A 27,193-nucleotide genomic window follows, 5' to 3' on the forward strand; every position below is an offset into this window, starting at 1 on the left:
TCTAATTTTATCCCCATATTTGAACTTTCATTTATTTCAGGTTATAATTTGGTCTGATCTGGTCTAATAATTTAAAAATTTTGTATGTAATCCTGTTATCCACAAGTATTTTCATTTCTTTGTGTCCTTATTCAATCTTTGTCTAGCCATAGATAAGATTCTTCTGTAGCTGTGTCATGTACAATTTGGATCAGTCTTTAGAAATCTCAGCATTATTCTGTAAGTAGTTTTCTTAAGTATTACAGCTAGAATACTTTAATGACCTCATCTATCTGGTTCACTTAATAGTTCCTGTCCAGCTGGACATTTTTATGGTTTCCAGAATTCCTCAGTTTTAAAAAATGCTATTATATAGACTCTTTGTAAGTGCAGTTTTGTTTTATTTTTAAATTATTGCCTGCTGACAGATTCCCAGGGGTATGATTATACAATCAAACACTAACTCAACCTTGCAGTCTTTGAATGTTAGGACTTTATTTTTTGCCAATTTTATTGAAAATAGTTTCATTGTTTGCATTTGCTTTTTTTTTTAATTTATTTTTTAAATTTTCAGTTTTTGGCCGTGCTGGATGTTAGTTGCACTGTGAGCTGCTTCTCCAGTTGCGGCGGCGGGGGTGGGGCGGGCGCTCTCTAGTTACAGTACATGGGCTTCTCGTTGCTGTGGCTTCTCTTAATGTGGAGCGCGGGCTCTAGGCGTGCAGGCTTTAGTGGACTCAGTAGCTTTGGCTTGTGGGCTCTAGAGCACAGGCTCAGTAGTTGTGGAGCATGGGCTTTGTTGCCCTGCAGCATATGGGGTCTTCCCAGACCAGGGATCGAACCGTGTCTCCTACATTGGTGGGAGGATTCTTTACCATTGAACCACCAGGGAAGCCCCAAATTTGCATTTCTTAATCATTAGCAACGTGAAACTTTTCTCCATGGTTTTAATACTCTTTCCTGTTTTATGAATTATCTGTTCTATATTTCTTATCTGTTTATCTATTGGGATTTTACCTGCTTGCATCAGCTCTCAACACTTTATGATCAATTGTATCAATTACGCTTTTTAAAAAATATTCCCTTTTATGCTGTTTTTACTTTTTTAGCATACGGAAAATTTTAAAAACCTTCAGAACATTGCCTTACGGCCATTCTTGGTGGATGATACTTGCTTTCTCCTTCTTTTTAAAAATTGTTTAATTGCTTTTATTTGCTAATATATTTGTAAATGCAGACATTTTACATTTGTGGCAGACTGACAATTTATAAAGGATTTTAATATCCCCACAGATGATATTCTCTCTGTTCTATTTGTCTCCATTTCTAGGCACCCCACAGCTGGATCCTTCATTCGTCCACACAAAGTAAATTTTGGAGTAGACTTTCTCACTGCAATTAAGAACCGCTATGTGCTAGAAGATGAACCAAAGGAAGAGGAAACAGAGCAGATTGTTATAATTGGAAATAAACCTGTAGAAACCATTGGTTTTGACTCTGTTATAAAACAGCAAAGGTAAGTGAAACTGATAATGGTCGAGCTGACTTTGACAGTTTCATCCAAGTTTAGGGTTTAAGTTCACTTGACTGTGTGTCAGTGCTGAGAACTTTGCTCCCAAGCAGGTCTCTTTTCTGCACATCACCAAATTGCAATCAGAGGGATCCAAGGATTGAATGTTTAGGGGAAATTAAAGTTCTTATTTTAGCACAGGACTTTTCTAGATTGAAAGAAAAACATTGATTTGCCCGTTATTATTTGTACCATACTCTACTGTATTGACTAATTATCACGGAGCTAAGGTTGGCCATTTGCTGAGTCAGGGATGGAAACAGAAGTCTGCTTCATTACCTGTGCCATGTAGCAGGATGGCACCTTCTAAAACCCAGTAGTTCCCGTCTCTGCACACCCTCATCACTGGGCTGCTTTTGAAACGTGCCGAATTCTGGGTCCCATCCCAGACCTACTGGATCAGAATACCATGGGCTCTTGCTTTTAAAATGCACCCCAAAGTGACTGTGTCTAAGGGGCACTAAATGCATTTTGAAAGTGCTGTGTTTGAACTTTCTCTGCACTTTCAAACTCTTTGAACACAGTGATGCTCTTCAGAGAGCCTCATTGCTTATTCTGATGCACCATGTGAACCAGAGTAGAAACTAATATTCACACAAAGCCGTGCACAACTGTGTGGTTTGGGTGACTTCCGAGGCTGCACTACTTTAGTGATGGTTAGTGTGGTGTGTGACCCTGACCTGGGTGAGGCGTCCTAGTAGTGACCCCTGGTGGCCACTCTGGAGAGTAGATTTGCTGCTATTGACACCTTCAGTCTCTGAGAGAGTTAAACTGGGATTCTGTTCAAAATTAAGTTCTTTGCTATCTTTTTATTGTTCTCATTATTATTATTATGGTGATTTAAACATGATACAGAATTTAACTGCACATGGGCACAAGGTTGAAGAGTAAATACATTTCCTTTTTTAAAATTAAAAAAAATATATTTTTTAAAATTTTGGCTATACCCTGTGGCTTGCAGAATCTAAGTTCCCTGACCAGGGATTGAACCTAGGCCATGACTGTGAGAGCCCGGAGTCCTAACCACTAGACCATGAAGGAACTCCTAGTAAATTCATTTTTCGATATCTCTGGTTTTTAGCATTTTAAACACACACACACACAAAAGAAATCACGATTTTTGAAAAAGCAGTAACTTGACTACTAATTACAAACAACATACATTCATCGTTGAGGATTTAGAAAATATACATTGAACGAAAGAGTCATGACTAATGCACCACTGAGAGACAACGAATATGGATGATTTTTGCTTTATAGAACTTGATTTATAGAACTGTGGGGCTTCCCTGGTGGCTCAGATGGTAAGGAATCTGCCTGCAGTGCAAGAAGCCCAAGTTAGATCCTTGGGTCAGGAAGATCCCCTGAAGGAGAGAATGGCAACTCACTTTAGTATTCTTGCCCAGAAAATTCCATAGACAGAGGAGCCTGGCAGGCTGCCATCCGTGGAGTCCTAAAGAATTGGACACAACTGAGTGACTAACGCTAACAGAACTATATCCTTCATAGGTTTAGAGTTCTTTGCTTAATTTTTTCCATTTAAAATGCAATTATTAAAAAAATTTTTTACACCAGAAGAGGTACTTTCTCCCCCTGTTGGTTGGTCTCTTTCAGAGAACACCACGGGCACTGTGAGTGTTAACAAATTGCCAACAGATTTTTCTCCCCTGGTTTATGAACAGCTGCATAACTCAGATTTCTAGTGAATGACTACGCTTGCGTATCAGCGTGTTCACTAATGGGCTAGTGTCTTTCTGGAAAGGACCCAGTGTTGGAGTCAGTCAGGCTGGGTTCAGATGTCAGCTCAGCCACTTTCTTTCTAGTCCTGACACCAGTTAGAGCTTCTTTGGTTTCTAAGCTTCAGTTTCCTCATTTCCAAAGTAATACCTAAGCTGTTAGAACTCTTAGGAATAACAAGTGGTAGGCATCACTGTTGGAGTGATGCTTGCTTTTTTTTTTTAAATTTGGCCTTGCTGTGCTGTGCGTGGGATCAACCTGTGCCCCCTGCTTTGGGAATGTGGAGTCTTAACCACACTCAATATGCCAGCAAATTTGGAAAACTCAGCAGTGGCCACAGGACTGGAAAAGGTCAGTTTTCATTCCGATCCCAAAGAAAGGCAATGCCAAAGAATGCTCAAACTACCGCACAATTGCACACATTCACATGCTAGTAAAGTAATGCTCAAAATTCTCCAAGACAGGCTTCAGCAATACATGAACCGTGAACTTCCTGATGTTCAAGCTGGTTTTAGAAAAGGCAGAGGAAGCACAGATCAAATCGCCAATATCCACTGGATCATGGAAAAAGCAAGAGTTCCAGAAAAACATCTACTTCTGCTTTATTGACTATGCCAAAGCCTTTGACTGTGTGGATCACAATAAACTGTGGGAAATTCTGAAAGAAATGGGAATACCAGACCACCTGACCTGCATCTTGAGAAATCTGTATGCAGGTCAGGAAGCAACAGTTAGAACTGGACATGGAACAACAGACTGGTTCCAAGTAGGAAAAGGAGTGTCAAGGCTGTATATTGTCACCCTGTTTATTTAACTTCTATGCAGAGTACATCATGAGAAACGCTGGGCGGAAAGAAGCACAAGCTGGAATCAAGATTGCCGGGAGAAATATCAATCACCTCAGATATGCAGATGACACCACCCTTATGGCAGAAAGTGAAGAGGAACTAAAAAGCCTCTTGATGAAAGTGAAAGAGAAGGGTGAAAAAGTTGGCTTAAAGCTCAACATTCAGAAAACGAAGATCATGGCATCCAGTCCCATCACTTCATGGGAAATAGATGAGGAAACAGTGGAAACAGTGTCAGACTTTATTTTTCTGGGCTCCATAATCACTGCAGATGGTGACTGCAGCCATGAAATTAAAAGACGCTTACTCCTTGGAAGGAAAGTTATGACCAACCTAGATAGCATATTCAAAAGCAGAGACATTACTTTGCCAACAAAGGTCTGGCTAGCCAAGGCTAAGGTTTTTCCAGTGGTCATGTATGGATGTGAGAGTTGGACTGTGAAGAAGGCTGAGCGCCGAAGAATTGATGCCTTTGAACTGTGTTGTTGGAGAAGACTCTTGAGAGTCCCTTGGACTGCAAGGAGATCCAACCAGTCCATCCTAAAGGAGATCAGTCCTGGGTGTTCACTGGAAGGACTGATGCTAAAGCTGAAACTCCAGTACTTTGGCCACGTCATGTGAAGAGTTGACTCATCGGAAAAGACTCTGATGCTGGGAGGGATTGGGGACAGAAGGAGAAGGGGACGACAGAGGATGAGATGGCTGGATGGCATCACTGACTCGATGGACGTGAGTCTGAGTGAACTCCGGGAGTTGGTGATGGACAGGGAGGCCTGGCGTGCTGCGATTCATGGGTTTGCAAAGAGTCGGACACGACTGAGTGACTGAACTGAACTGAACCACTCGACTCAACCTCAACTTTAAGCCATTGTATTATCTCCTTAATAATTACAGCTGACCAGCTTTGAGTTTGCAGCGCTGAGAAAAGACTTATAATGAGGGAAGCAAAACCAAATGAAAACCACTGTGTATGGTTTCTCTTTGGAGATGACTGTGGCTCTGACTGAAGTCTGAATTGAGACCAGGATCCCTAAGCTTCCAGGCACCACATGGAACTCACGGGTCCAGCAGGATAGTTTTCATTTTAGAGGGGAACAGTGACATCTGCCGGACATGGTGTGAACTGCTAGTTGCAGGTAGTTGAGTGTCATGATATTCCTCTTCTTTCCATGGTGTCACATACCTGCAAAACTGGGTTTTGGGTCACTCTTGTGCTGAAAGAAAAGCGAGTACTGTATCTCCTGAAAATCATCATGGAACAGGAAAAGGAGGGGTGGGGTCCATTCAGACTCCAGGGTTTGAAAAGTTGCGTAATGCCCAGCAGACACTAGTTTGACAGGACATAAATAATTATAAACTTGTTTGGCCCTAATTGCTTACTAAATGGTACTTTCTTTTGGCCTCGAGGCACTGCAGAAAATGACTGAAAAGTTAAGGGCCCCGTGAACTGAGAAAGTTTGGCAGCCTATGCCCCAGAACTTTGCTGCTGCCTTTCCTTCATTTCTGTGACTGTAATAGTTCATGACTTGCAGGTTGGTCTTAGTATTCCCCCAGAGGTTGTCAGATTTATGTTTACTTTTATAAATGCTTGTAAAATGACTTAGTGTATGTCACACTGTATTCTGAGGGTTTCACAAATACCAACCCACTAAATGATAGCATGTAAAAGTTGTAAAATATACATAATGTAAAATTTACCATCTTAACCATTTTTTTTTAATTTGGCTGCATCGGGTCTTCGTTGCAGTGTGTGGGGTCTTTTCGTTGCTGTATGCAGACTCGGTTGTGGTGCGTAAGCTGAGTTGCTCTGAGGCATGTGGGATCTTAGTTCCTGGACCAGGGATTGAGCCTGCATCCCCTGAATTGCATGGCAGATTCTTAACCGCTGGACCAACAGGGAAATCCCCATCTTAACTTTAAGTGTATAGTTCAGTAGGGTTAGGTACATCCCACTGTTGTGTAACCAACAGCACTGTCCATCTTCAGGACCTTCTCTTCTTCCCAGACTGAAACCTTGCAGCCCTTAAACAGCAGCTCCACATCTCTCCCTCCCCCGGCCCATGGCAGCCACCGTTCTACATCTGTGTCTATGAAGTTGACTCTCATCTGGGTACCTCAGATAAATGCAGGCATATAGTGTTTGTCCTTTTGTGACTGGCCTCTTTCACATAGCATAATGTCTTCCAGGTTCACAAATGTTGTTCCTTCCTTTTTAAGACTGAATAATACTCCTTCATATGGACTGACCGCACTTTATTCCTTGGTCAGTGGGCACTCGGGTTGCTTACATGTGACCCATTGTGAATAATGCCATCGTGATCACGGGCATGTGGATGTGCCATCTGAGGTGTAGAGATGTTAACACATCCAAGGCCAGAGGAGGGGTGGAATCAGGACTGAACGCAGGCAGTCTGACTCCAGATCCTGTGTTCTAAACACTCTCCGGTGCTGTAACACTTGGGCTCTTCGGATGAACAGAACACAGATTCTCTACACTTAAAAAAGTGTCTCAGAGTATCTAAAAAGGCTACAGATACACACACGTGCTCTCTAGGCTATATCCCTAGAGAGATTTTGCCACGTGAGTACAAAAAGTATACAGTAGTGTGTCCTTTAGCACCATTGGGAATAATCTCCCTGTCACCAGAGGAGCAAATAAATCAACTGTGGTCTCTCTGCGGTGAGACTGCAGGTGTGAACGCGTGTATTCCAGAGCACGTGTCCATGTCCTCCCACCTCAGTGCTGAACAGGGTACTGTTGAGGGAGAAAGTGAGTCACAGGGAAATGAAAGTGAAGTCGCTCAGTCGTGTCTGACTCTTTGCAACCCCATGGACTGTAGCCCGCCAGGCTCCTCCGTGCATGGGATTTTCCAGGCAAGAATACTGGAGTGGGCTGCCATTGACAAGGGATCTTCCTGACCCAGGGATCGAACCCGGGTCTCCCGCACTGCAGGCAGACGCTTTACCATCTGAGCCACTAGGGAAGCCGTACGCTACCGTTCATGTCAAATTTTATAATATTCAAAACTGCAATAACTGTTTAGGAACATGGAAATATAGTAAAACTATTAAAGTCAAATAGTAAACTATAAAAAAATAGTAAAACTATTAAGAAATGCTTAAGATTAAGCCAACACTGACCCCAGTGCCCTGGTCCCCTACGGGGAGTGGAGGACGAGAGGAGAGGGCAGTGGAAAGGGGCTCGAGAGGATTTCAGTGTTGTGTATAATGTTTGTGATGCTTTCTTTTTTTTTTTTTTTTTTTTTCCAGTAAGGCTTTATTTCTTAAGTTGGGCGGTGGATACTGTTATTTCTGGTGCCTTTTTATGTATCTAAAATGCTTTTTAATTTTTTAAAGGGCCGATGGATAGCGTACATGTTTATGTCTGCATGTGAACTATGTGTTTTTCATACAGTCAGCTGAGCAAGTTGCAAGACGTTTCTTTGAGGAACTGCGCAGTAAATGGTGCTGGTGACAAAGGAGAAATTGCCAAAGCTTGTCCTAGTATCCTTTCCAGTAAGAACGTGTCACTGGGGTCGGGCTGGATTGGACACTGGAGCCAGACACCCTGGTTCCCTACCCGATGTCCGTTCTCCTAACGGGGACTTGGTTTCACCTGAGGTTGTCACTGCTCGGGTAAATTGTTACCTTCCTAGACTATTTGCTTTCAAGTGGGATGTGGGACTCACTCGGACCGGGGAGAGGTAAAATGGAGTGTCTGAACGGGGCTTCTGGCCATTGCCCACCACCCTGCCCGCCCCCTTTTTGAGCACAGACAGAGGGTCCAGGGCTCGGCAGCCAGGCTGTGGGGCGAGAGCCATCCAGGGGAGCCGCGAGGGAAGGCACGGAGAGGGACTGGCGCTTTGGGTGGGACCCGGGGCCACTGCACCAGCCCCGACGGCCTTCCTGAGAGGGAGGGAAGTAAATCCTTTCCTTCATTAAGGTTCCTGCTCATGCAGCAATGCGGTTTGAAATCATACCTCAAAAACAAGCTTTTCCAAATTTGTCATCTATCTCTTGTAAGTGTGTTCTTTGTCTTTTGCCCTGTTTCTCTTATGCCCACACCTAAAAATAGAGGAGGTCAGTCTAAAAGAAAAATCATAATAAACTTGCCCTATTTTGTAGTCTGGTAGATTGGAGAAGGAAATGGCAACCCACTCCAGCATTCTTGCCTGAAGAATCCCAGGGACAGAGGAGCCTAGTGGGCTGCCGTCTGTGGGGTCGCACAGAGTCAGACACGACTGAAGCGACTTAGCAGCAGCAGCAGAGCACAGTTCAAGTGCTTCTTGGATCTGCTACAGTCCTAACAAACCTCAAATAAATGCATCTTTTGGCGTTAAAAACAAAAAGTGGCAAGTCAAATAGACTTTCTCTAACTTTAAAAGGTCTTCTCTCAATTCCTTAACCTGCCTCATCTCTGCATAATAGTTTATGCAAAAGACAGCAGCTCATAGGTCTCTCGACTGAGGAGATGCCTGATGAAGAGCTTTCTTTTAGCAAAATATTTCTAACCACTCTGACGCTACCTACCTTGTGATAGGAATTGAAGCATAGCTCCCCAAGCCAGTGTTTCAGAGGTGCAGTCCCTTGGCGCTGGGGTCTGCTGGGACTTGTGACCACTGGTCCTTTCTGCCCGTGAGTAGCGCCCCCACCCCACCTTTGCCCCAGATGCGGTCATTCCCTCTGCAGGTTAGGCAACAGAATCAGGGCATTGAGGTGGGTGTGGAATGGAGCTAGATATGGAGCAAAGTGCCACAGAAGTGCGTGGCACATTCTATAATCTGCCTGGCCTCCTCCTAAATGGTTTCGGAAGACTGGGAATTGGGTGGTTCAACACTTCATTTTCAGCACAGAGAAAACCTCTGGTCAGCAGAGGGGTTTGGGTGTGCAGATCGGCTGATTGGAGTTGTCAGCAGTGTGCTGGGCAGTCAGCATCTTGCTTGTTTATACCGCTTTCTCCTGGGCAAGAATGTCCCCCAAGACATGAGGCAATGAGGTTTGCTGAGATAATCAAGTCACGGCCTATATTTGCAGACCCAGTGATGAATGCCTTGCACTTGCTGATTGAATTCTCGCCCGAAGCTGAAGGATTGCCTGGTGTGTTTAATCCAGTCATCGTTTCTAGACTGATCCTTCTCTCAGATCCTTCACTGAGCCAGGGCTGACGGTGGTGGGAGCATGTCAGATCGGAGAGCTTGGCTGGGAAGAGGTGTCTCTGAACTTGGGGAGGAGCCTCTGCTCACAGGAGCGAGAGTGACAGAGCCGGAGCGAGAGTGACAGAGCTCCCAGGACTGTGTGCGCTCAAGTGTGTGTGTGTGTGTATGTGCATGTATGCGTGTGGGGCCACTACATCAGGTTGAAGTCCGAATACAGGTGGTCCCTGTGGAGAAGGAAGTGGCACCCCACTCCAGTACTCTTGCCTGGAAAAGCCCAGGGACGGGTGAGCCTGGTGGGCTGCAGTCCATGGGGTCTCGAAGAGTCGGACACAACTGAGCAACCTCACTTTCACTTTTCATTTTCATGCATTGGAGAAGGAAATGGCAACCCACTCCACTGTTCTTGCCTGGAGAATCCCAGGGACGGGGGAGCCTGGTGGGCTGCTGTCTACGGGGTCACACAGAGTCGGACACAACTGAAGCGACTTAGCAGCAGCAGCAGCAGCTGTGCTCTGGACAGGCTAGTAGAAATACATATAATTCTAGCTACACAATGGAAAGCACAAGTGAATGGAGAATGACTGTACATGAACCCTTTCCAACCAGCCTGATGGCCTGGAGTTAGCAGGACTGATGAGAATGAAGGGCAGTGGGTGTTTGACCACCGGTCACAAAAAGCGCCCAGCCCAGCCACTGCACGTGGGTCCGCGTCTAGGGTGGAGCAGCGGTCGGGGCATGGCAGCATGAGGGGCTTCAGTGCAGGGGCAGGAGGAAGGGCCCACGTCAGGGTCAGCCCCACCGCCCCTGTGGTGGCTTTGAGACCCTCAGAGTGAGCAGATGGCCAAGTGGCTGGGGGAGGAGCTCGGGGGACTGGGCACACTCTGTATCTAGGTGGCCCACACTTATAGCCCTTTTTCCTTCCATGTGGATGGACACCTTCAGGTGGCCGCTGTTCTCCTAGTGGTAGAGGCCCAGCTTTTCTCTGCTGCTTTCTCCACTGACTGCCACTCTGCTGGCAGCAAGCCCTGGAGCGTGAACGAGCACCGTTCTGCTCCGTGTTTCATCATCAGGGCCTAAGAATCCTGCCCCCAGAGTTCTGAGTGTTATTCCCAAGCCTTCGTGCAGTCTGTCCTTTCAGATCTCCTTAGGTCAGGAGCTGGCAAGCTGTCCCCTAAGGAGCCAGGGAATAAATACCTTAGGCCTGTGGCCAACCAGCAAACTGGGATATTGTGTGGATGCTTCCATGACCCCCTCAAATGTAACCATTTAAAACTGTGAACACCGTCCTTAGCTCTCTGGCCTCAGTATGCCCATAGCGGCTGGAGCAGGGTACAGGCTCTGATTTGCCGGCCTGCCTGGGTTCATCCCCTTCTGGGCCTTTCCTCCACCTGTCTTCCCCTCTTCCTGCCTCCTTGTGGAGCTTCTTCATTGGCAAGTCTTTCCTCTCCAACCAGCCCTGTTGATGGACGCCACTATTTGTATTAAAAGTGACTTTCTCCATGTTTTATGGGCAATGATGCCTTGTTGCATTGGAGGCTATAAGAAAATGGGTTTGGGGCTGAGGCTGATTGGGATCTAAACTCACAGCCGTTGGCCCACACCAGGCAGCACGGTTACTGACTGCTCGGTTTTTTTCTTCAGTGAAAAAGCAAAATGCTGCCTGCACCTGGTGGGCTACCAGGGCCGTGGGCCGTTGTTCTTTGATTCTGGTCTCTTTCCCTCTGTCGCTGCTCCCCCTCAGTCTGTCTGGCAGGCTGAGGTGCCAGAGGTCAGCACGCCTTTGACCCTTGGCCTTCCTGATGAGACGAGTCCAGCCTGCAGATGCCAGGCTCCTGCACTCCGGCCTCTGTCCCAGTCCTGTCTGTCTACTGTGTGCTACCTCTGTTGGGGTGTCTGTGGTCATCTCACACTGAAATGTCCCCTCAGACATGCTTCTCTGTAGTCTTTCTCCATAACGCGCAGTTCCAGTGACACCAGCCAAAAACCTCAGGGTTAATTTAACTCTTCCTTTTTTCTCAAATCTCATCTGAACCCACTGACAAGTCCCGTCAGCCTCTTCCCTCTGCTGCCCCTCTGGTTCAGGAGCCTCCCGCCTCCCCTTTCTGCTCTGTCTTCGTTTCCTTGCAGCGTGTCCCTTAGCAGTGCAGTAGAATGGCCTTTTAAAAGACCCGAGTGAGCCCACATCAGCAGCTCCCCTTGCAGGCAGAGACTAACAGAGACTTAGCCCTTTGTGATCTGACCTGGGCTCTGGGGCCTCCCTTCCAGTGCCTCCACCCTGTCTGCGCTGGCAAACACGAGCTTGCTGCCCCCACCACAGGCCAAACCCATTCCAACTTCAGGGCGTTTGCTCGTGTCGTCCCTTCTGCCCAGATGCTCTTCTCCAGGGTGGCATTCCCTCATTTCCTTCAGCTCTGCTCACAGGTCACCTTCTCGGTAAGGTGGTCTTCGTGAGCACTGTGTATAAATCCTCCCACACCTCCTTTGCTGCAGGCCCAGCTCTGTTACTCTGAGGCATGTCTGTAACTGGCACACCAGAGATGCACATGCTTTTGATGGGCGTGTTCACTGCTAGACACTTGGTTTCCAGTTGTTATTTGCAGGATAGAGGAAAAGTTTCCATACATACTGGAGTAGTGTGTACAGTCCTCCTGGAGCCGGTCCAGCCCTTCAGGCTTTCCTCTGCCTCTTGATGGCACGCACTGCCACCATCCCCTGTGGCATCTGTGGCCTTTCTCTGTCCTGGGTTACCCACTCTTTATTCCTGTACCAGGGATGGTGGGTATCACACCAACTCCATCCAGTCTACAGGGGACCCTCAGAATTCCAGGTCATTCTTAGCCCTTTTGAACATGTCTCCAAAGTAACTGCTCTTGACCCCCTGGAGGCACCTCTCCTTATTTGGGGTCCCTAGGGTGCAGAGTTCAGCAGTAACCCCTGGGAGGAGACGTGCGCTTGACGTAAGGCTGCTGGACAAATCAGTTACCATGTCTGTTGGGTCTTTTCCTTTTTTGTTTTTTTGATGGGGGAGTGATGCTGGAATGGATTATTGTTAGTGACATTCGGTTTGCACTCACTTGATTGCGTCTGCCTCAAGTGTGCAGTATGTGACAGTGCACCTTTCAGTTTCTAGATGAACACCTGAATGATTAAAAAAGGGTAAAAGTAATATGTGCTCATGAAAAAATTTCAAGCAGACTAGAAAGTATAAAGTGAAAAGGTAAAAATCCCACGTTCCAGAACCGAGGTAATGACTGTCTTGTCTCTTACGCATCTTTCCATATTACTGCTTCTTAATACGTGCATTTAGATATTAGAAGCATCGACTTGTCAAAAAATCTGTTGTCATCATGGGAAGAAGTTATAGATATTGCCGATCAGCTCAAGCACCTAGAAGTCCTTAATCTCAGGTATGAACTGGTGGTTGCCTAACTGCACATGATTATGAAGTCCTAATCTCTCCTGCTCCTTCACAGCATCTCTGTGGGAGTGAGGCGGGGAGGACAGCCGAGTTGAATTTATTGAAGTTTAACGTATTCTTTAATATTCTTTGATCCTAGTTTTTTAAATGGTCACATGAGGTGATTCATTAATAGGGAATGTGTTTTACTTTTGATTAGATGGAACATTAGGTTACCATGTCAAACTGGAAGGTCTTCATGTTTTTTTACAAGCCTGACCATAGAAGATGGGCCATCTGGGTACCTTGATATTTAACTGGGGAGAAGGAGATGTGATTAAAAGTGCTTGTTCATTCTGAACCCTCTAGCCTTTAATTGCTTTAGGAATGAGTTATTTTAGTGGAGGTACTGTTTAATTCACTTCTGATAAGGGCTTTTCACTGAGCTCTGTATTTTACTGATGTTTGCCAAGCCTTCTTGAGTATCTGATTAGTTTTAATCTCAGGAGCTAACTTTCCAAGGGCTCAGCCAGGTTTCCCCTTTCACATCTGAGCCAGCCTCACACATACAGGTGAGTTGTACCTGACTCAGGCAGGTTCAGCAGAGCAGATAAACAGGCCTAAATTAATTATTCTTCCAAACAGAGCAAAGAGTATATTTTGACCCATAGTATCACCTCCTCTAGAAATAAGGGTTAATGTGCTTTATTTAATGATATTTTCCTTCAAAATGACAAGATATGGGGTACCTTCTGAAAAAAGATGTGGGGTAACTTCTGAGATTAGCATCTTGAGAGGGAACTTAAAGGGCAGCAATTTATTTCGTCCATACTGACAGCAGGCTTTGTTCAGAAGCAAAATTCTAGCTCACAGTCCAGCACATCTGTAAGACTCTTGAGAGCAGGACTGAATTTTACAGCATGCAGAACAGCAGCTGACCTCACAGATCGCCGCCTGAGCCTCGTGTTTCAGATAATCTGCAGCCTCACCTGGCAGCCTAACCCTATGAACACACCTTTTCATGTCAGATACCAGTGAATTGTGTATTGTAACTATTAAAAATTAGGTAGTCTTGACACATTTTGTTTTTAATATAATTGCATTTTAAGGTTGAAACAAACCAGACCCCTCATGTTAAATCCCAAACTGTTGCCTTCGGTGACCATCTCAGCTGGGCCTCCTCTGTCGCAATAATAAGCTTATCATGTCTTTTCTTCTACACAGTGAAAATAAACTAACATTTCCCTCGAGCTCACCATCTCCAACCGGAACATTTTCTACGCTGAAGGTTTTAGTCCTTAACCGGACAGGAATAACATGGGCAGAGGTAATTATGTCTCTTTGGTTTTGTTGTTCAGTTGCTCAGCTGTGTCTGACTCTTTGCTTTTTACCTAGTAATAAGTAGTTTTAAATTCTTGGTTAAAGGAGGGAGTGAAGCGCAGCGGTGGCTTCATTTTAATCATCCTGTTATCCAGATAACAAGGGTCTTTTAAACAGCCTAACAGAAGGGGGTTACAAAATCCTCGTAGTTAGTAGAATTTTCTGTCTCTGAATCCGCCCTCTCTTTCTTGGCTCCTCTGGTTAGTTCTGGTGTCTCCTGAGCGGTTTGCACCAAGTGCACACCAAGCTTTGAAAAGCCTTTCAGCTCTCCCAACTTTCCCAGGAGTGATCTTAGGGCTGAGGCCGAGCCGCAAAGGGTTCTCATACCCTTTTCTTGTTTGGGGTTCAGCTCCTCGAAGCCACTGCTCAGGTACCCAGCTGGGTTTGAAAGTGGACTCGTGAGTCCTGGGCCGGGCCGCCTCTGCAATCTAGATCTGGTACTACTCGGCTCGGTCAGAGGTTGACTGACTCCACACATCGAGAACACTGCGATTTCAAACCAAGTGCGGATAAGTGCACCCCAGCCAGGGTGTGCATCTGTGAAGTCCCGCCGGGGGCCTCTGGAGGACAAGTGGCCTTGCCCTTGGGCTGTCCGTGCCTCCACCACCTGACTTCTTCCTTAAGGGCTTCTCCATGCAGAACGGGAAGGAAGGGCACAGTGGAGGTGGCAGTCCCGTCCAGTGAGAAAGTGTAAAAACAGTTATGGAGAAAGTTTGTCCTATTAGCACGTTCTCTATAAACCCAGATTGGCATCGAGACGTGAGGAAAGGTGTTTAACATCAGTTTCCTTCTGTTGGTTAAGTGAACTGTATCTAATAATGAGAATGTGGTAGTTACCATCCCCAGTTCCGCTTTGTACAGGTCAGGATACGCCTGGATGACGGGCGGATGCCTACCCTGATGGGTTCCGGGTGCCCGAAGTTTGTGCTCCCGTTATTGAAGCTCGGTCCCTTAACACCATAGTCGTATCAGCTGTCCACCAGCACTCCTCGGAGAAGGCAATGGCACCCCACTCCAGTACTCTTGACTGGAAAATCCCAGGGACGGAGGAGCCTGGTAGGCTGCAGTCCGTGGGGTTGCTATGAGTTGGACATGACTGAGTGACTTCACTTTCACGCATTGGAGAAGGAAATGGCAACCCACTCCAGTGTTCTTGCCTAGAGAATCCCAGGGACGGGGTAGCCTGGTGGGCTGCCGTCTATGGGGTCGCACAGAGTCCGACACGACTGAAGCAACTTAGCAGCAGTAGCAACCAGCACTCCTGGCCTGAGACAGAATCTGTAACAAAATGTCCAAAGGCATTTATTTCTAAAACAGGAGCCACACTGAATTCATGTGGAAGTTCTAGTAATAAACACACGGGGGAGTGACTGAGGCCTCTCCACCCTGACTCAAGTTTCCCCTCAGGTGCTCCGCTGTGCCTCTGGCTGGCCTGTCCTTGAGAAGCTGTACCTTGAATCTAACAATATCGTCATTTCAGAAAGGTAACCAGGGTTTACATCAATGCATCTGTCACCATTTAGCCATTCTTTTTATTTTTAGTTCAAAACATTTACATTTATTGAAATACTAGTTTTTCCAAACATCAAGAGTAATGTAATCACATTCTCCGAGAAGTAGCTGTATATCATTTAGTCATTCTGAATAAATAAATGCTCCTAATTATACCTAATTTTTAGAAGAGTTTTCAAATAAGAAAAACACTTACTATTCATTGCCCCCTCAAATTAGACTGTCAATTCAAACTTCACTAAGAGGTTCTAATTGAGGAAACCCCATCAGAGTAAAAGTTTTAAGTTAAATATTTTTAAGCTTTGAATTGTATTAGTTTTACATATGTAATTTCTAAGTGGAAGTTCTGTAGGATGACCTGTAAGGATTAAATAATGGATTTTGAATTAGCATTATCTGCTCAAGGTCAGTGTACCAATGTACAGCCCTCCACACCCCCAGTTTTGCATCCACAGATCCAACCAACCACAGATCGAAAATACTCAGGAAAAAAAAAAATTTCAGAGAGTTCCTTACAAGCCAGACTGGAATTTGCCATGCATTGGAACTGTTTACATCGTATTAGGTGTTTTAAGTACCCTACAAGTGATTTATAATATATATACGTTATAGGCAAAGACTGTGTCATTTTCTATAAGGGACTTAGCATCCTCAGGTTGTGGTATCCTTAGGGGTCCTGGAACTAATTCCCCAGGGATACCTAGGGATGACCCTGTATGTAAAAAAAACTTGTTCTCTTGTCAGTTTCATAGGTTGTCGCCTAATCCTCCTCTCTTGTTGGTATCATTAGCGTGTAAAATAAACATGGACAAGTTTATAGCAAATTCTCCAAGGAGTCCAATGAATGAAATTACTGTTCAGAATGATTCTATTTATTATATAGACACAGTTTTTTTAAAAAAACTTTTAATTTTGGATTCACATACATTTATAAGATGTATATATGTAGCCAGAGATCACCTGTACCCATTCCCCAGTTTCCCCCACTGGTAACATCTTGCAGAGCTATGGTCAGTATCACAGCTAGGACCCTGGCCCGGTCAAGATAAGAACATTCCCATCACCACCAGGATCCTTTATGGGGCCTTTTATAATATCATACACTTGCCTCCCACCCCACCCCCACACCCCTGATCTCTCCTTAACACCAGAGCCAGGTATTTTAAGGCTGTATCTTTGAAAACAAATCTGTGTGAAAAAATTTTTATCTTCCATACAGGCCAACTGATGTTCTACAGACAGTGAAGTTGTTAGACCTTTCCTCTAATCAATTAATTGATGAAAACCAGCTGTTTCTCATAGCGTATCTGCCCAGGTAACCTGCTCCTAAAATGCCTGTTACAATAGAATTTAGTAGATTTTTAGTGAATGGATCCTATGCTGTATATACTTTCTCAGTGGAAATATAGTGATGATGGAAATCCCAAATTCAGTTAATTCCCTTTGGGAAATTTTTATTTGAATTCACGAAATGACTTGTCAACCACGTACAGTGTAGTCTGTGCCTGTACTGTGATACTCGAAGGATGAATATTTTGGCCCTGATGCTAATATCACAAGTTTTCATTCAGTGAGCTTGGGGAAGTCCTTGTCTCTTTCCTGAGACCCATTCAGCACCTGGCACAGCAGGAGGCACCCGGTGTTGTTTTGGTGACTCAGAATCCATCAGAAGGTGGCACAGCAAGTCTGCTTTGTGTGCCCTACATTGGACTTTATGGTTCCTAAGCATCTCACACAGGATGAAAACCTAGGGTGTAGGAAAACATGTACATACAGATCTAGTCTGCTCGGATAGCACGTAGCATTTTATATTGTTCTGTGTGATCAAATTGCATGTTTTTACGTTTCAGATTAGAACAACTCATCCTCTCTGACATTGGAATCTCCTCTATACATTTTCCGGACGCTGGAATCGGTACCTAAGATCACCCAGTCCCCCTCCCGCGGCTGCCCCAGCCTTCAGCTTTCTCTCCCTTCTGCTGTGTAACTTAATGCTCTCTCTCCTAGGGTGCAAAACCTCCATGTTTCCTTCCTTGCAGTACCTTGTACTAAATGACAATCAGATAGCGCAGGTAAGTGTCCTCAGAACGTGTGCACTGCGTTACTTATTTCCACTCTCAGGATGCTGTTTGTAGGCTCCTGCTCTTAAGGAGTATTTTAAGGTCAAAGAGAAACACTTCCTCAGAGTGAAACTCCTCATATAAACCCATACGTCAGTTTCCACAGCACAGTTGTAAAGTACCTGGTTTTCCTGGTGGGTGCTCGCTGTGGGATGAAATTCCTTGTCTCCGATGGAACTGGGAGCTTGCTTTTTCTGCTACTGGTTCAAATACTCTGTTGAAAAGTTAGCCTGAAACATGTTTTTTTCATGTGTTTTGGATTTCAGTGGTCCTTTATGAACGAGCTGGATAAGTTGCAGAGTCTGCATGCGCTGTCCTGCACGAGAAACCCCCTGACTGAAGGCAGCAAAGATGCCCAGACCACACGGCAGTTCATCATCGCCAGGATCGGTCAGCTGAGGACCCTGAACAAGTGTGCGGTGAGTGCCAGTGTCCTGGGGAGGTATTTCTTAAACTGGAAATGAAATGGTCCAGTGTAAGAGACGCTGGAGCTGAGGATCATAAAAGCAGTCAGATATCATTTCCTTCAAATGGTATTATCCACGTGCACTTGAGTCGTGGCAGTTCTTTCTGGCCTAGCAGGTGGGGTTACACTCGGACGCCTGCAGAGAAACCACTGTTCGGCTGCTCCAGTCCAATTTATTGTCACTTAGCAGGGCTGGGCGGCGGAATACTAGGAACTCTCTCAGTAAGTCAGCTACTCCAGCCCAACAACCTCATGCTGTGGCCTCGGGCCTCAGGCAGGCTCCGTCCAGAAACTGGTCCGTGGGCAGATACACTCATGAAGAAAAGGATAAAACGGAGATCCGTTGTTCTTTTTGAATAAACTCATGGATCTACGAATGTTAAAAAGGAAAGGCAGAAATTTGTCTCGTTGCCTCAGTTTTATTATTCTCTCCGGGTAGGCAGTGGAGAAGGATAGGGTGCCAGACACACATATTAGAAAAATGCTTTAATAGATTTGCTTTTTTCTCACATCCCTGTAGATTGAACCAGAGGAGAGGCGTGGGGCTGAGCTCGATTACCGAAAAGCATTTGGAAATGAATGGAAAAAGGCCGGGGGACATCAGGATCCAGAGAAAAACAGGCCAAATGAGGAATTTCTCGCAGCCCATCCTAGATACCAGGCACTCTGCCTCAGTACGTACTGTGCGCCAGGGCCCTCGCCTGGGCATGGGGGATCCCCACTGGGACAGGGTTTCCTGTGGGTGTTAGGGGAGGTCCTCCGTGTTGTTGCTTTTCTCCGCTGGGCATCTAAATGGACCAGAGGGGCTCCTGCAGCTCTCGGGGAGCAGGTAATTACTTAAACAGTTGTCTTTAGAGAAGGCACATCTGCAGCACCTCAGCGGGGGAGGGGAGAGCAGCTCTTCACCAGAAGCTTGTCTCTCCACGTACTCACCCAGCTTTCAGTTTCAGGAGGGTGGGTACTGCTTCCTCCTTTTAGGAAGGGCAGGAAGGACTCCAGGTCATCCCAACCCTGGCTGTACTCTGGGGAATCTTTTTAATGAAGAGCATTTAATGTGGAACCTAGGCACTGGTATTCTTTGAAGCTCTGCGGGTAATTTTAACGTTCATGAGTTGCACATTGTCTTCCTGAGTGCTCGCCCATCCTGGCGCCTGGTGGGCAAGGCGCTTCCTGACCTGCTCCAGCCTGGCTCCCTGGACACCGACACTCTGACTCCAGGGCTCCTTGTCCCTGATGTACTTTCCATTTTGTTTTGACTTCATTTTTATTCCAAATTTCACTTTTATGCAGTTTCTCTTTTACATCTTTCCTAATATGAGCTCACTGCATAAACGCTTCAGGCTGAAACATCTTTGAGGAAGAAAAGCTGCCTGTGGGAATCGCTTTCAGATTACTCCATTAGCTGGCCCGACTTCCTGGCCACTTGAGGTGAATTCTGAATCACTCAGGGGCAGGGAGGTGAAGGATCTAAAGCTGCCCTGCAGGTATGGCTCAGGTCTCCCCTCCTGCCGTGGTCTGGCCAAAGGTGGACGGCAGTCCCTCCTCCTCCTCTTTCTGCCTTGCGTAGAGGCTGCTTTTCTTGGCAGTGTACCTGGCTTCCAGTGGTGGTTCTGAGCACCCAAGCCAGCACTGCGCATACTGGCTGAAACCTAGTGACAGAGCCCATGAGTGGAGTTTTTCTCAGGATCCAGAAGGACAGGAACTGTGACCAAAGGTGAAATTTTGCATCCAAGTACTTGCAGGCACAGCCTCACCAGTCTCTCGGGACAGTGTCTCCCAGGATCAGTGATGTGACACGCAGATGACAGAAGGGTTCCAGGCTTGGAAGCGGTTGCCGTCTGTCCTTCCCTCCAAAAAATACAGTAACCAAGTAACCAGATAAAAGGAAGCAGAGCCCAGGTTCCCATCCCAGTCGCAGCTGGGTTCATCCTGGGACAAGAAAAGGCTAGGTTGACACTTAGCTATACATTTCTTCCCACCCCACCCCACCCCCCACAGTGGCCTTTTGGTTTATCATCCTTCTTTTTCTTTTTTCTTCTTAAACAGAATATGGTGCACCTGAAGATGGGGAACTGAAAACACAACAACCATTTTTGCTCAAAAACCAGCTACTAAGTAAGAACTCCACATTCAAAGACTGCTGATTTATATTCGAGTCCTTAGATGCTAAAACAGATGGTGATGAGTGAAAGTTGCTCAGTCATGTCTGACTCTTTGCGACCTCATGGATTATACAGTCCATGGACTTCTCCAGGCCAGAATACTGGAGTGGGGAGCCGTTCCCTTCTCCAGGGGATCTTCCCAGCCCAGGGATGAAACACAGGTCTCCCACACTGTGGGTGGATTCTTTACCACCTGAGCCACCGAGGAAGCCCTGATGGTGACCTAATAAGGATTGTTTTTTTCTCTTAAGTAAATATCTAGACAGGCACTTTAATTTTTAAGGAAACGATCTCAAACATACCTACATTCTAATGTTGAACATACTTATTTAACAGTGTTATAAATGTAGGAAGTATCTGAATAGTGAGTTGAACTCTGATTTGGAAATTCATAAACTTAAAAACCTAGGTAACTGTCAGGACAGAAGTACTAAAGGGAAAGCAGTAGAATGTTGGTCTAGCTATTTTTCTTGCTGTAATTCAGTGAAGTAGTAATAGAAGGAATTTGTATTCCTGTTCCTTTAGTGGGATCTGAGCTGCATTCTTTGGTCACTGCTGTTAATATGTGTATGATTTAAACTCTTCCTCCAGCAGGGCTCAATTAATGTCAGTCTTTTTACTTTCAAGCACTGAAGATAAAATATCCCAATCAACATGATCAGAAAGTCATAGAGAAACAACTGCCGGGTAAGAATGGATGTCTCTCTCCCCTCTTTCTGCTTTTGAATCGCTGGCCCTCCCATGAGGCAGCTGGAAGCAGAACAATTCATTCAGAGTGTGGGCTTTTACAGCTTGTAAGTATTCACTAGTCTTCTACATTCTGAAGTACAATTGATCATGCTAAAACTACTCCTCCTGTGCGCGCTTCCCCCCAGAAAGTTCGAGTCTCCCGTAGCTTCTTGGCTTGTCTGGAGAACAGTTTTAGAATCAGGAGCCCCTGTGTGCGGTTACTTCTTTACCCAGAGGAGGAGCCTAAGGGCTTGCCCTTCAGGGGCTTCCACAGGCCCCCTGCTGGCTAGTTCTCACAAGGCTGCTCTGGGGGCTCTTCTGGGCCAGAAAAACAGTGGCGTTGGCTTGAGTGCTTGCTACTTCTTACCAGTCAGGAGCCCCTGCAGAGATAGCTCGTGGACACTGTTTAATGGACACATTTGAAATAGTTTTCTCTCAAAAGATCAGTGTAACTTACCTTTCACTCAAAAGAGAAACATAGTCTGACTCTTAAGATTAAACTTGATTCACAGTTAAATACTAAAATATAAACAGCTTAAATTTAGTGCAGTGAGGACTTGAAGAAGTAAAATATCGTAAATGACTCTAGTGAAATACCTTTCTATTTGCCTGTCAGTGCAGTGAATTCACATTGATTTTTATCAAATAAAATAAGGTTATCCTGGTATTCTTTATGGAGGGCTTTTGTTGTGCCCAAAGAAATACCTTTACGATTGAAAACCATCATCTAATAGCAACTTACCAGTATTGCTCCATTTTTCCTTACTAGCAACCCAGTTTCTATTCCTGTGACATGTAATTTTGCTACTGTTACATAATGCTGAATTAAAATTAGTGGTTCCCCTTCATTTCTGTTTTCAAACTTAAATACTGCCAGTAAGGACCCTAATGGGAACAGGCAAGTGAGAGAGGACCAGAACTTTTTGTTAATATAATTGATTTTGGACATGTTTGCATTTTTCCTTCTTTTACATGAAGTCAACTTGCAGGAATGCTCAGGAATGCTCTTATTAGGTCTGTGTTCCTCTAACTGGGGCCGTCCTTTCCCCCTGGAACAGTCACCGTGTTCGTCGGCTGAGCTTTATTCACCTTCAAGTAGAATTAACAGATTAGACTAATATGGAGAAATTATATGTAATAATTATGCTATAAACAATTTAAATCTGAGTCGTATATTCTCTAAACTCAGCAGTCGGAGTTATTAACCCATCACTAACCACCCTGTGAACAAGGAAAGCCAGTCTACCTAAACCCTTTGAAAGGACAAGATTATCCATATTCACAAATAAAAGAGCAAACTATGTCGATCGACATTATAAATGTCCATTTAGTGTCTGTTTTCAATACATAAACAAGAAAAGGCAAGTTTTTATTCTAAAATAAAGATAACATTTATTATCACAAGTTGCATAAAGACACAGCTTTTACAAAAATGTTTGATAGAAAAATATTTTTCTGAATACATGTGATATCTGTAGGAACACCCCACTATTGCTGTACTTCCAGCTAAAGCTTCAGAAAAACTATTTCTCATAATCAGAATTTCCAATATTTACCACAGCCCATCTTTGGAAAGAAGTTCATAGTGTTTTCTGAACGAGCCAAAGCATGTCCTCATTCGGTTATGCCCCTGGGCCCAGTGGTCCCCTGCATGTGTGTGCTGCACACACACACACCACAGCGATTAGACTGGGAGCACGTGGGGCAGTAGTCTACACACCTCACTTTACAGAGGAGGGAACTAAGGCCAGAGAGACTGATACAAGTCCTCACCGAGCCCAAACCTGACGCCAGCATCCTTTAAGTAAGTAATCACAGGTTTAAAAAGTTAATGATTTCACTCACATTTACTTCTGTGCTGAGAATGATTTCTGGTTTATTCAGAATGAGGAGGAAATATTAAATACCACAGACATGATACGAAAAGTCATCATCAAAGGGCACTTAGGTCTGACATCAGCTCCGTTTTCCCACAGCCTCCCGAACAAGCCCCTAAGTGGTGTGACACCCTGGTCTGGTGGCCCACGCTGGGTGTGAGCTGTCCCCTGGTCGTTGCTTGGGTAAACGGAGTACGGAAGGACAGTGACAGCTCTCGTTACCAGTGTGGTCTTGGCGCGTGAGCTCGACTTACAGGTAGCTGTCACCTGCGAGAACTGATGTTTTTCTTTTCCTTGACAGACTCCATGACAGTCCAAAAGGTGAAAGGCTTGCTGTCACGTCTCCTCAAAGTTCCTGTGTCAGAACTTCTGTTGTCCTACGAGAGTCCCAAAGTAAGTTGCCCAGAAAAAACGCAAAGTCAAGCTGAGTGTCCCACAGAGTTTCCCACAGTATGACTCACTGTTAAACTAAGTCTTCATGCAACATGGTTTGGTTCTGAATAGAAACCATACATCTTTGTTGGGGTGTGTGTGGGTATATGTGTTTTGCCACATCTGTCTTAATCACCCCACCTCTCTGCTCTAATTTTAGATGCCGGGCAAAGAGGTTGAACTAGAAAATGACCTACAGCCATTACGGTTCTACTCTGTGGAAAATGGAGACTGTCTCTTAGTGCGATGGTAACAGCAACCAATAAAATTCAGAGGTTTGACAATGTAGCATGACTGGGTTTCACTGAAAATAAATGACATCTTGGGACAATTCTTTCCCAAACAAAAGAGGTTTACAACTTGCTCTAAGTATAGAATAGCTGTATTTTTTCATAGGGAAGAAAACATTTCTAGGCATGTATATAACAGCAACAATAAAGGCTTTGCACCTACTAATGATTTTCAGATTTTATTTCATGGTTCATGACTGTATTTCATTATGAGAAGATGTAAGTACTAAATAGAACCTCACTAGTCTAAAAATCTGAAGTTAATGATGTATTTATAAGTATTAATGGAATGCTCAATTCATACTATTGGTTTAAAAGATTACTAAAATGATTTGGCTGATTTGGGAAAATCTTTAAACTGAAGAAAGCATATCCTCTATGTAATATATATGCTATGATCTCTCTTCTTAGTTGCACTGTTTTTAGAGTGCTCACAAAAATTATGTGCTTTTCCCTACAGTTATACCCTAAACTGAGCATACATTCTTTCTAACGAAGATTACCAGCTCTGATTGAAAATCACTTATATTAGGTAAACATTTTACAATGGAAGAAAGCAAAATTAATTGTTTCATCTATTTAGAAATATCTTTTCCTATGGTATTAAAACCCTGAGAGGTATGATTTTACTTATATTGATAAAATTTTAGCATAAAAAAAGGAGTATTAATATAGCTGTGATCTTCAGGATTTATGTTAAATGGCAAAAGAATACTTGGAACTTAGTCTACTGAATGAATTTAAAACCAAGGTCCAGATGTGAGAAATACAGTGGTTCCTTTTCAGGCTGCCCACTTCATTCAGAGATGTACAAAATCTGACCTGATTTCCAGAAATCCCCACTTTGGTGTAAGTGACCACAGGTCACACAGCATGAGTTCTTTTTGGCCTGTAATTATCCTACTTAGCTGTCCAGAGCTAGTCTGCATTCCAGGCTGAAATTCAGACTAGAATACTCAACATTTCTGAACTAGGCCAAGTTTTAACCAAAATGATAGGTAATGAATTACTAACTAGAAATGATGCAATAGGACTCAGGAATGTTGTTTTTTAAAAAGGAAATTTTGTGCAAATGTTAAGAAATATCACATTGGTGAGAAGTGAAAGTGCCAGCCGAGAATTATCCTGAAAGACCGTACTATCTGCGGCCAAACCTCAGGCTTCTGCTCAGCCATTCGCCCACCTTGACCTCAGGCTTCTGCTCAGCCATTCGCCCACCTTGACCTTTAACACAGCAGATCGACCTCATCATCCTCTTCCTTCGCACCGACAAGGGTCACCGCAAAGCTCCTTTAGTCTCCACAGCTGCGTGAGCTCCTGCGGGGAGTACTGCGGGGAAGACAGCATTCCTGGTTCACAGGTCTTCTCACAGAGCCACAGGCTGTCCTGTTGGAACACAAAATGCAGGCTGACCCCCTACTGCAGACAGAACGGGTATTCACGGGCACTTCCAGAGCCCGCTGAGGTGGCGGTCATTTCAAAGACGAGCGCGTGTGCGAACGCACTCAACTTATGGGGCACAGGGAGAGGGCAAGGCAGTGACCCTGAGACCCTGGAACAAAGAAACAGTGTGGGAACCACAAATGCAGCGTCTCATCTTTGCTACTGGAGAAAAGCTGGCCCAACAGCACTGTGAACAAGAGCAAGTGTTCTGGAGAACCGGTTACGGTATTTGGGGGGACAGAACCAGGGCTTTCTAGGTATTACCCAGTTTAGTTCTCACAATAACCTGTGAGCTAGGAATTATTTCCTTGTCATGAATGGGAAACTCAGTGAAGAAACTTGCTCCAGGTCACAGTGAAGTTCATGCTGGTAGGCTGAGTAGGAAGGGTTAAAAAGGAGTCTTATCAGAGTTCAGGTTCTCACCCACCAGCCTACTTCCCAGCTCCATGGACTGGCTCTGCTTCCAATAATATCAGAGTGCAGATTCCATTCAATTTGAGAACATAAAAAGGAGGGACATAATAATCAGACTCCTTCCCACAGAGAGCTGTGGCCCTGATGGCTGAGCACCTCCAGGGGTATTAAAGGAAATGGGAGGCTTTCTGTCTCTGCCCTGACCTTAGGTGGCTGGGTTGGGGAGGGTCTCCCCTGAGCACCTGGAGCCACAGCCCCCACTTAGGTGGGCACACTGCTGGAGTCTCATTCTGTGGAACCGTCTCACGGCCAGGATCTGAAGTAAGCCAACTCCTTTAAGTTTTAAAGCTGCAAAGAATTGAATGAAATGTATAAAAACATATAACACTTGACTCATTGTGGGTAGGACAACTTCTATTTAAAACACTTCCTTTTTGCTTTATGAGACCCTGGCCGATGATGGTAAATTAAATCAAGTGCACAGTTGTTACGACACTAGAAGACTTTGTATTCACAGTTTCTGCCCAAGGCTGGATAAGAGAAACTCACTTACCTCTTCCGAGCCCTGCGGCCAGCCCTGCTCAGGCTTGCTCACCTGGTATCTTTTAGGTCCTATGGCTGCCATCCAAATGCCCATGCTTACATCTTCACCCTACACATGCCCCAGAAGGTTCAGAAAGTAAACATTTCAGTGCTGCCTCATTGGTTAAGACAGTGTCACACCCACTCCCATATGTACTCTTTGTACTTGTTTTCTAATTACTCTAGTATGAGATGCTGAGCACGTTTTAACACTGATACACAAAGTAAAAGCTGCTGGTCATCATTCACATGAAGCAAACACGCCACAATGAAGTGAGACTATACACTAAGCAGGCGGCCAGCCCCTCTGCATGGACCTTAAACTTCCAGCACCAACAGTATGAAAGATACTGTGGATCTGAGACCCAGGCAGAGCTGTTTTATTGACACTGTCACCAGAATCAGCAAAAAAAAAAAAAAAAAAGAAAGCAAGCTTATATTCATAAGAAGGAAGACTAAGCACACTGAAGACTAAACCTTTACACTCCTCCAGGGACTATGCCTTTAAATACAGGCTGAAAATGTAAGAAGTTACGTTCAAAAACAACTTAGGAATAAGATTTACAGCCAAGGTTTAAGGGATAGAAGTGTATCCCTAACCTCTGAGGGCTGCTGATTCCTATATAGAAGGAATACCATACATTCCCCAAGGGAAGCTGCTCTGCTTTTAGGGCTGAAATACGAGGTCGAGTTAAAAAAAAAAAAAAAAAAAAAACCTGCTTGATGAGTGGACTTTTAGGTCAGAAGTCCTTAATTACCTGGTAGGTCTTCAATCTCCCCGAGTTGCCAGCAAGCCAGTGGACGATGTCCCTGGAGATAACATACCCTGACCCACACGCAAAAGCGGGGTATGCAGGGCTGGGGTATTCCAGCTCCTGCCACTTCCCAGTCCGGTCAACTGCCCAGTTCAGTCTGAAACTAAGATTGAAAGTGAGTCGGCTTCTGTTTGGACACAGGTCCTCCCTACCACTAGCTAAGCCTGAGTCCTTAACTGACACCGCAAAGGAACAAGTTACAGAAGCAAGGAAAGAAGAGGTTATTTTTTTAGTCTTAAGGGATTAAGTATCTAGTGGTGTTTTTTATATAAAGACTGGTATGTTAA

At 44.9% G+C, this 27,193-nt stretch overlaps 2 protein-coding genes across 10 annotated transcripts in view; one reads left to right on the forward strand and one right to left on the reverse strand.

Moving 5' to 3' along the window:
• Nucleotides 1-23,818, forward strand: part of TBCE (tubulin folding cofactor E) — an 89,274-nt gene extending 65,456 nt beyond the window's left edge. For 3 of the 5 annotated variants that reach the window (XM_027530944.1, XM_027530946.1, XM_027530945.1), the window contains 14 exons: nucleotides 1,307-1,492; nucleotides 7,547-7,635; nucleotides 12,595-12,694; nucleotides 13,909-14,011; nucleotides 15,472-15,548; nucleotides 16,796-16,891; nucleotides 17,427-17,491; nucleotides 17,584-17,648; nucleotides 17,963-18,115; nucleotides 18,683-18,836; nucleotides 20,209-20,277; nucleotides 20,952-21,011; nucleotides 23,232-23,323; nucleotides 23,523-23,818. In XM_027530944.1, coding sequence (XP_027386745.1) covers nucleotides 1,307-1,492; nucleotides 7,547-7,635; nucleotides 12,595-12,694; nucleotides 13,909-14,011; nucleotides 15,472-15,548; nucleotides 16,796-16,891; nucleotides 17,427-17,491; nucleotides 17,584-17,648; nucleotides 17,963-18,115; nucleotides 18,683-18,836; nucleotides 20,209-20,277; nucleotides 20,952-21,011; nucleotides 23,232-23,323; nucleotides 23,523-23,615 — 1,402 coding nt within the window. In that variant the 3' untranslated portion in view covers nucleotides 23,616-23,818. Of the gene's footprint in view, nucleotides 1-1,306; nucleotides 1,493-7,488; nucleotides 7,636-12,594; nucleotides 12,695-13,908; nucleotides 14,012-15,471; nucleotides 15,549-16,795; nucleotides 16,892-17,426; nucleotides 17,492-17,583; nucleotides 17,649-17,962; nucleotides 18,116-18,682; nucleotides 18,837-20,208; nucleotides 20,278-20,951; nucleotides 21,012-23,231; nucleotides 23,324-23,522 lie in introns of all 5 variants that reach the window. The other 2 variants (XM_027530947.1, XM_027530948.1) reach the window with 1 other exon arrangement.
• Nucleotides 22,420-27,193, reverse strand: part of B3GALNT2 (beta-1,3-N-acetylgalactosaminyltransferase 2) — a 66,091-nt gene continuing 61,317 nt past the window's right edge. For all 5 annotated transcript variants that reach the window (XM_027530941.1, XM_027530942.1, XM_027530938.1 and 2 more), the window contains 4 exons: nucleotides 26,850-27,009; nucleotides 26,105-26,161; nucleotides 24,871-25,038; nucleotides 22,420-23,307 (listed from right to left, as the gene is read on the reverse strand). In XM_027530941.1, coding sequence (XP_027386742.1) covers nucleotides 24,901-25,038; nucleotides 26,105-26,161; nucleotides 26,850-27,009 — 355 coding nt within the window. In that variant the 3' untranslated portion in view covers nucleotides 22,420-23,307; nucleotides 24,871-24,900. The remainder of the gene's footprint in view (nucleotides 23,308-24,870; nucleotides 25,039-26,104; nucleotides 26,162-26,849; nucleotides 27,010-27,193) is intronic.

The sequence above is a fragment of the Bos indicus x Bos taurus genome, chromosome 28, assembly GCF_003369695.1.
Source record: "Bos indicus x Bos taurus breed Angus x Brahman F1 hybrid chromosome 28, Bos_hybrid_MaternalHap_v2.0, whole genome shotgun sequence".
NCBI classification, from domain to species: domain Eukaryota; kingdom Metazoa; phylum Chordata; class Mammalia; order Artiodactyla; family Bovidae; genus Bos; species Bos indicus x Bos taurus.